At 39.2% G+C, this 9,603-nt stretch overlaps 1 protein-coding gene across 1 annotated transcript; it reads right to left on the reverse strand.

Annotated features, from left to right (window-relative positions):
- Positions 1-5,450: 5,450 nt before the first annotated feature.
- On the reverse strand, positions 5,451-8,893 carry LOC133823079 (cullin-3A). Its single transcript, XM_062255667.1, has 2 exons — positions 8,394-8,893; positions 5,451-7,589 (listed from the first exon to the last, which is right to left on the reverse strand). The coding sequence occupies exons 1-2, from the start codon at positions 8,552-8,554 to the stop codon at positions 5,552-5,554; spliced, it is 2,199 nt and encodes a 732-aa protein (XP_062111651.1). The 5' UTR covers positions 8,555-8,893; the 3' UTR covers positions 5,451-5,551.
- Between the last annotated feature and the right edge of the window lie 710 nt (positions 8,894-9,603).

Genomic DNA, 9,603 nt, shown 5'->3' on the forward strand with positions numbered 1-9,603 from the left:
CGACCAACTGGTCGATCCTTGGGAGTGGGAAGCAATCCTTTGGGCAGGCTTTATTGAGGTCTGTGAAATCCACACAGGTTCGCCATTTTCCGTTAGGCTTGGGAACCAGTACCGAATTAGAGACCCACAATGGATAAAACGCCACCCTGATGAACCCATTCTCCTTCAGTCTCTCGACTTCCTCTTTTCAGGCTTTCGATCTATCCTTATCGAGCAGCCTTCTTTTCTGTTCCACGAGTGGAAAACTCTTGTCAACGTTCAGGACATGGCTGATAACTGCAGGATCTATCCCAGCCATGTCTTTGTGTGACCAGGCAAAAACTTCCTGGTTCTTTCTCAAAAACTCCACCAGTGCATACTTCGTTATTGCTTCTAAGTTTTTCCCGACCTTTACCACTCTGGTCGGGTCTTCTTCGTCAAGTTGGACCTCTTCCAGTTCCTCGACGGGTCCAACATCTTCCTCAAAATCCCCAAAGCGAGGATCTAAGTCCCTATCCTCACTTTGGGCAACACCCTATTTGGTGACTCCATCACCGGATTGGGCTTGTGTATCAATTGCCATCTGCAACCTATCTGGGGGGGTGCTTTTCGACGTTCCCTTCTTCGCCTTTGTAACTGAGGCATTGTAGCACTCCCTTGCTTCTCTCTGATTGCCCAACACGCGTCCTACCCCTGCGTCTGTCGGGAATTTCATGGCCAAGTGCCATACTGAGGTGACGGCCTGAAGATCAACCAGTATGGGCCTTCCAATAACAGCATTGTACGCCGAAGGACAATCGACTACTATAAAAGTAGCAAGTAATGTCCTGGTAGCAGGCGTTGTACCTGCTGTGACTGGAAGTCTGATTGACCCTGCTGGGGCGAGTCCCTCACCAGAGAAGCCGTAAATTGTTTGGTTGCAGGGCTCCAAATCCTTGACGGACAACTTCATGCGTTCCAGCGAAGATTTGTACAGGATGTTCACTAAACTTCCTGTATCCACTAGTACTCTTTTCACCATCATGTTGGCGATTTGAACGTCCACGACCAGCAAATCAGAATGTGGGAACCAGACATGCTGGGCGTCGCTATCAGAGAAGGTTATCTCACCATCCTCTGACCGAGCCTTCTTCGATGCCCTGTCCTCCACAGTCATCATCTCGATGTCCTGGTCGTGACGTAGGGTCCGAGCATATCGTTCCCTCACCTTTCCACTGCTTCTCGCGAGGTGCGGGCCTCCGCAGATGGTGAGTAAAGTGCCAACTACGGGGTCAGGCTGCAAAGGTGGCGAGCGTTGGTGTGTAGGCGCATGCTCGTTGCCACCTAGAGCCTCTCGTTGGGAATTTCCCGAGGCCCGTACATATCTTCTCAAGTGTCCTTGTCTAATAAGGAACTCGATTTCATCCTTTAGCTGGTTGCATTCATTTGTATCATGTCCGTAGTCGTTATGATAACGACAGAACTTGGTAGTGTCTCTCTTCGAAATATCTTTTCGAATGGGAGCAGGTTTTTTATAAGGCACACTGGAACTCGTGGCCTGATACACCTCTCCCCGAGACTCAATAAGGGCAGTGTAGTTAGTGAACCGAGGTTCATAACGATTACCCTTGGCTCGTTTATTGTCAGAGGTGGAAGGCTCATTATGTGGCCGTTTCCCCCCATTCTTGCCATTGCCATTGTCGTTCCCATTGCCTTTGTCGTTGGGTTTTGACCCATTGGCGGCTTTGGCGGGCTCGGCAGTCCCCTTATCCTTGCCTAGGGGCTTTCCTCCACTAGCAATGGCATCTTCTAGCTTGATGTATCGATCAGCTTGATCCAAAAATTCCTGGGTAGTCCTGACCCCATGCTTTCTGAGGCTGTTCCAAAGAGGCGTGCAGTGCTTAACTCCTGCAGTTATGGCCATCATCTTGCCTTCGTCTCCCACTATTTTGGCTCCAGCAGCTGCTCGCATAAAACGCTGGACGTAATCCTTCAGTGGTTCTCCGTCTTGCTGATGTATTTTGACCAGCTGATTTGCCTCAGTTGGGTGCACACGACCCGCATAGAATTGTCCGTAAAATTCCTTTACGAACATCTCCCAAGAAACAATACTTGCAGAAGGGAATTGAAAAACCACTCATGTGCAGCATCAGAAAGTGTTGCAGGAAAGATCCTGCATCGAGCGTCTTCGGACACTTTCGAAATGTCCATTTGTATCTCAAACTTGTTGACATGAGATACTGGGTCACCATACCCGTCAAAGTTTGGAAGCATAGGCATCTTAAACTTGCTAGGAGTTTCTGCCATAGCTATCCTTTGAACGAAAGGAGTGCCCTTTCTCCTATCGTGATCGATATAAGACGTTCTTCCCCCGACCAGTTGTTGCACTGCCTGGTTGAGGGCATCTATCTGGGCTTGCACGGCGCCAGGAATCGCGGGAGCCTCTGCTACTGGAGGAATGTACTCATCGTGCCGTTCCCTGCGATCGTTGAGTACATCTCTTAAATCCTCGTCTCTTCTCTGCTGCTCGCTAGCTCCGAGCTGGTTGAAGACGTTATTTTGTCTGGGCTGCCCCCTAGCGTCACGTCTTTCGGGTTGGTCATCCCTAGGTGGTGGGCTTCTGCCCCCACCTCTTTCTTCATTTCTCCGACCGGCGTTTCCTCTGCCTGAGTCGGCCTCATTATAACCATGGCCATCTGTAAACCTCGACTGGCCATGGTGGGATTGACTGTTCCCTCGGTTGCCTCCTCGGGCTGGAACGTCCCGAGCGTTAGAGGGTGGCCTGCGTTGGTCGGTGGGTCCTCGTGCATTGTCATACCGTGGGGGGGCCCGGACCGCAGAGCCTGTCTCCAAGTTCCTTCTGTTACCAGAAGGACGCTGCCCTCTGCTCGGTGGGTTCGTCTCTTCGTCCCTATGGCGTCTAGGACTGCGGGGCTGCTGCCCGGCCCTATTCTGACTTGACTGCGGGGGATTGCCGCGACCAACCTGGGATGGAGGCTGCGCTTCAGGATCCCTTAGAGGGACATCTTCCTGAGGCATTGGTGGCTGCTCGGGCCTTTGGGGGCTCGAGGGCTGGATCGGCGGGCTAGGATTAGGGCCCCTTTGGGGTGGCCCATTTGAAGGTTGATCAAGTTGCGATGCAGGTGCAGCCTGATTCCTAGCCAGTTGTAGGGCTGCTTCGAGGGCTTCCATGGCCTCCCTCTGGCGACGGTCCATCTCTGCTTGCCTTTCACTCAGTTCCAGGCGCTGTCGCTCAATCTCTTGTTGCTGCCGTGCCATAATCTCGGCAGCACTTTCCTGACTGGCCCTTAGATTGGCCAGTTCGTCCTGCAATACCCCCAGGGTATTCTTCAGCGTCTCAGAATCCAGTTCTTCCTCATAGAATTCCAAATGTGGCTCATCTTCGGTCACGTTTGGAGGAGGAGGCAGTTGAGATGGTGCAGCGCTAGCCGCCTGCCCAGTCTTCTTTGTTGTTTTCGCCATTGATACTTCAACAATATTATATCAAGCTCTCAATGAAAGCACCAGAATCTTGACCCTGATTTTGGTCAACTGACACGGAGTCAAAAATGCTTGATGTAGACAGATATGTTGAAATGAGAATAATGACAAAAACAGTAAAGCACACAAGAATTTATAGTGGTTCGGCCCCAGAATCTGGTAATAACCTAGGTCCACTTGAGCTGTTATTGATATAATATTTCAAAGGAGTGATCAAAGAACTAGGGTTCAATGAGTTTCACCAACCTCTGAAGAACAAAACAATATATCGAATGTGATAGCTCTAGCTCACTCGTAAATCTCTAATCTCCAGTAATTAGAAAGCCCAAAAGTCATTTCCTTGAGCTATCTTCTCATTATTTATAGGCTCAAGGAAGATTACATGAATTAGTTACAGATATTCTTTCCTAATTAATCAGATATTCAGTAAATCATGGAAGATAATCTCGGATATGACGATGATCTCTATAAGATTATCTTTGAAATATCTGGAATGTACGACCATGCTGGTCGTGATAAAACTCAGCTCCGTGCTTGCAATGTCTTACTGGTCGATAGTCGAACAGAATTCTGCCAGGTGTCAGCCACGTGTTAGAAATCACTTGCCACGTCATCCGTGCCTGTTTTTTGGATAACAGTGCCATATGTGTACAAATAGTATGACTCTGCAACTAAATAAAAAATTAGAATAACATTTATCTTCTTTCAAGAATCAACAAGTTTATTTTTCAATCATTGAGGTGTGATTTGAATAATATCATGAATGTTTTGTATTTTAAATAGAGTAGTTTGTGATCTAAAATGTTATCTTGTTATTTAAAAAAAATATATCATAAACAATGTTTTGGTTTAATTTTTATTTTAATATGTTATGTCGTTCTTTTATATATAATATTATTTATTTATTTAAAATTTATATGACAAACATAAAAGCATAATAAAAGTAATTAGTAAATTTTCTAAATAAAATTAAGCAAATATGCATTGCACGTTGTTTGCACCTAATATATATAAAAAAATATATACATAACATATTATTGGTTTAACGGTTTTTTATTTTTTTTAAAATAAAAATTTTGTTATTTTTATTTTTTTAAACTACAAACATTATTTTTATTTCCTTATTTTTCTAATATGTTTATGTCATTCTTTTAAAATATATCACATCATTTATTTATTTAAATTTTGTATGATAATTAAAAAAACATAATAAAAATAAATTAATACATTTTTATTAAATAAAATTAAGTAAATGTGTTTTGCATGTTATTTTTATCTAGTGATTTTTGTTTTAATTAAATTTTTTTTGGTAAATGATAGTTATAATTACAAGCTAACATGCAATTTGAATAAATAAGGAAACAAATGCTACACAATCAATTCAATTGTTTAGTTGAAGAATTTTATTTAGCAAAATTTATTTTTAATCTTGGAACTTTTTTTAATAGTTAAGACAAGTTAATCTGCTCAGATTGAGATACATGTTTTTTTACTGAAATCCCAATAAACAAATCATTTTACCAGTCCCAAAACTATATCCTATTAATTTACAAGTAACTAAACCATAAAAATGAGGTATAAATCGACTTTATTACCACAAAAAAATAAATGATTTCTTTTTGAACTCGCAAATAATAACTGATTTTATCAAGTGTGTTATGATCAAGATTTATTTATATTATATAAATTATTTTATTAAAAATGGCATGAGAAACGTTGGGATGTTTTTGTTAAATCAAGATTAAGATTAGTTACCAACTCACAAAACTTAGGGTTTTTTGGGTTGGTTGTAATGAGTAATGAAAATTTAATGAGAGAAATAGGACTATAATGAAATTTAATAGGAATAAAAAGAATTAGTAATTTTTTTTCATCTTACATTGGAATGATATTTTTTATTTTGAAAGGAATAACCATTCCACCAAATATCCATTCCCAGAATTTCGTTTCAGGCAGAACTTAAAACACATGAAAATAAATATTCATTGAAATAATAAAAATGAGGCTTCCATAAAATCAAAACCAATATTCCATTACCTAAAAAAAGTTACAATATCACTTTTCAAATGCTAAAAAAAGCAAAGGAATTGTTTTAGGCAAGATAACGATACAATTTTCTGTCTGTAGTGTCCCTTTCCAAAAAATCACGCTCAATGAGGGACTCAATGCGTTTCTTAATCTCCGTTGGGTTAGCTAAGAACCGAGATTGCAGCTGTTTAGTCACCTCAGCAATTATGTTGTTATGATCCAGAGTCTTCCTTGATTTCATGATCCTCACTATTGCAGCTTCAATCTGAGGCTTCCTGTCCTCCTCCACTCTCTGACGGGTCTCCTGTTTTTCAGGTTCTGACTCCTTTTGTGCAATTACTGTTCCTATCTTAACCTTGTAGAATTTGCAGGCAAACTTGTCATTAACAAAAAATGCATCGTCCTCACCAATGTCTTTACTCATCGGCTCTTTCCGAAGGACGTTCTTTCCCTTGACACAAGCTAGGGATTGCAGACACCTCTTTAGATCTGGAGCAGGAATCTCTGTGGCCTGCTCAATCTCCTTATAGCTAAGCCGATCAGCATTGTTGAATAGCATGAGGACACACATTTGATAAGTCGACACGTTTAACTCGTGCTTCTGGCCCTTTCCAAAAGAGGCCTTTATATCAGCCGAGCCCATGTTAGTTTGCCAGGACAATCTCCGACCAGTATGGGTTCCAAGGTAATATGACCGAAACTTCTCACAAAGTGCTGACATTTCTGCCGGAAGGTTGCATGTAACACTAGGCTGAGTTGGCCAAGATCCTGTAGTCAGAACCTGGACAGTCAATGTAGGGCCACCTCCTAGTTCAGGATGACTTGCATAAAACCCTTGCATCGTGTCTTGTGAAGTTTTCATGTCTGTAAACATACCCTCTAATTTTGAGGTAAACTGGTATCCACACTCCGTCTTAAGCTTAACTATCAAACTTCTTTCGGCATCATCAGAGACAGTTTTTCCAGATAAAAGCCTCTTCGCCAAATGCTGTTTATAGTATTTTTCAAATACATCTTTTTCCTGCAGGTAACGGAACAACATCATCACCTTGTCAAGAATTATTTCTACGTCCTCTTCGCTAACCCCCTTCAAACCTTTACGGAGCTTCTCATCAACAAACAAAGATATAAACTCAGGTGAACGAGGGTTCAGATTAATGAAGAACTCAAATGAAGAATTCAAAGCATTTTGAAATGTCTTATCATTGTTAAATGATGAACTAATAATCCTATCATACTTGTCTTTTTCATCCAAGAGCCGTTGAACAAATTCCACTGGATCCTTCAACTTTTCAGGATCAGTAACTAGTTGTTTACCAGTTTCTCTGATGTGAGAAGTCATCACCTCGCGTATTGTTGAGAGACCATTGTGAACCCGTCGAAACAAGTTGTACATTCTTTTAAGGTCTTCATACTTATCATCAAGAAGCATGTTTACCAGACCCGAATTTTCCATATGCACTAATCTCAGCATGTGGTTTGCAATCATCTCTTTCTCCACCACATTAGTTATCTTACTTTCGCTCCTTGTGTCCAAGTAATGTGTGACCCTTTCCACTTCCTCATTCAAACGTCTCTCAGCCTTCTTCAAATAATCTCCACAATCACAGCACTCAATAAACTTTTGTGACTCACCCTTATAGAACTCAGCTGAAACATCAAGAAAAGGTTTCTCAAAGTCTTCTTGGTAAACAGATGGACCCAAATCCATCAGCATCTTTATTATGTTTCTCATCAGGCCCCTGTTAATAACTTCACCAGTCCGCTCCCTAAGTATTAGTTCAAGAAGCGTATTAAGAAGTCTTGTCTGAATCTTAGCGGCATGGACAATATTATCCCTCCATAAGTTCAACCCTAGCTCATGAACAGGGGTTTTTTGCGTACTTGGAATATAAGTCCTATCCATGTACATCAATATGTCTCGGATCATTTGCAAAGCCTTATTGTGATCATTCCATTTCCTGTTTAGTTCTTCAAGAAACAAGCCTCCCTGAGCTGCTTCAATAGATTTTGATATTTCTTTGAGATGAGAAGTCATGGTGATAACCAGCCCCGTGTACAGCTTCTCACCAAATTTGTGAAGCACCATATTGTAGGCATTTCTAAATTCAGGAAGAAACTATAATATTACAAACTCATAATCCTTTTTATAATAAAATAATATGCATACCCTACAACATACAACACATACGTCCACATGCCCATAACAAATATTGTTCTTAGATACTTTAAACAAAACAATAGAAATGTTTAGTCTATACTCCGTAAAAAGAAGCAATACAGTAATTAGTTTAATTGAGTTATGATCCTCAAGAAAGAAATGCGCAATGGAGAGTGAATTGAACAACTCTTGCGATCGATTACAGTCATAATAACCACCAAAATGAACATCTCTATCCCTATTCTAGTTTTACCAGTAATAACAACTGGTCAACTAACATAAATCTTGCTAGGCGCATGCTATAGGAATAAAATTCAATAAGAGCATATGTCTTCATAAGCCAAAAAGACAATAGTTGGCATCACAATCCCATATAATTTTTTTGGATTCCAACCCAACTTTACTCTACTATACAATCAATGAATTATATAATCTTCAAAAGTTCAATCATAACTTATTCTAGGGTTAAAGCATTCCGTAATTCCACTCATAAATTTCGAGCAAACTAACACAAGAAAATAAAACCCCTACATCAAAAGCCTTAAATTATATAACCCAACTAGATAACTACTCCACCAATCTCCATAAACAGCTTTAACCTCAAATCACACACTAAATTAAAAGAATTAAAAAAGCGCCCCAAAGGAAAGGGAATTTCCCAATCATACATAAAATCTTGGAATCAAGCAAAAACATAGCACAAGATTTCAGAAGTGAAAAAAAGAAGCCGAAGAAGAAAACGGACCTGTAAAGCTCCTCAAAACTAAGTCCACTAGCATTATGATTGTAAATCTCATGGATTGCATGCTCCAAAATCTTCCATGTCTTCTCTGCGTATTTGGGATCCACCACAACCCTATGTTTGAAAGCTTCAATCTGAAAATTCCTTTTCTTCTGGTTACTCATTTTGGTTCTTTTCTTAAAATCCCCAAAATCCAAAACCTGCAGCTCCGATCCAGAAGCTAGACGAATCCAAATCTGAGACTGTAACCCTAAAACCACAAAGATCGAACCAAAAATGCGATGTCACCGCAATTCGTTGAACAAGAGAACAGATATGGAAAAATAGAAACAGAGGGAAAGAAAGAAGAAGAAAATAAATCGATTAGATTTATCGTGGATTGGGTGATATTATATAAAAATTTAGAGATAATAAGAAATATTAAAATTACAATTTAGCCCAAAAAAAACTGTAAGCAGAGAAGAAAATGTTTTTGGTTTGCTTGGGTTGGGTGGGTTACCGAGATACCATACGTGAGAAAAAAGGAGGAGGTGGGGGACTTCCAAATTTTCTAATTTCTTGATAGCAAGCTTTTTTTTAGTTAAAACAAGGCAATATTATTACAATTATTTTTTGGAAAATAAGATTTTAGGTTTTTTTTTTGTAAAATTTTTAAGTTTTTTATATTTTTTTGTGTAGAATTTATAAGAAGTTGTTAACATTTTCACTAAATGAGTAACATAGTATGATTTATGACCTTTTAATGTTTGAGAATCATTTATATATATATATGGGTGCACTCTTAATGGTTACTACCCATGGATGGTTACTTTAATATTAACCATTAGATTAAGATCAATAGTCCATATTTACAGTTGTTAATTAATATTTCTAAAAATAAATTTTTATTTTTTCAAATTTTTGGAAGGATTACCTGATGAAAAACGTATATTTATTATGAAAATATAATATTATAAAATTTTCATTTTTCAAATATATGTCAATTTCTAAATATAATTATTATCTCTTATTAGTTGGAAACAACATTAATTATGACAAAAAAAAAACTAAATTCAAAATTAATGTAGAAAAAAAAATATTTACATGTTGGTGACTTGCTATACTAAGTCACTATATTGCCACATCATCATAATTGTTAGTACCTATCTATGGGTAGTAACCATTGAGAAGTCTTCCATATATATATATATATATATTTGTTGATTTATTTTAG

The sequence above is a fragment of the Humulus lupulus genome, chromosome 3 (genome assembly GCF_963169125.1).
Source record: "Humulus lupulus chromosome 3, drHumLupu1.1, whole genome shotgun sequence".
Lineage (NCBI taxonomy): Eukaryota > Viridiplantae > Streptophyta > Magnoliopsida > Rosales > Cannabaceae > Humulus > Humulus lupulus.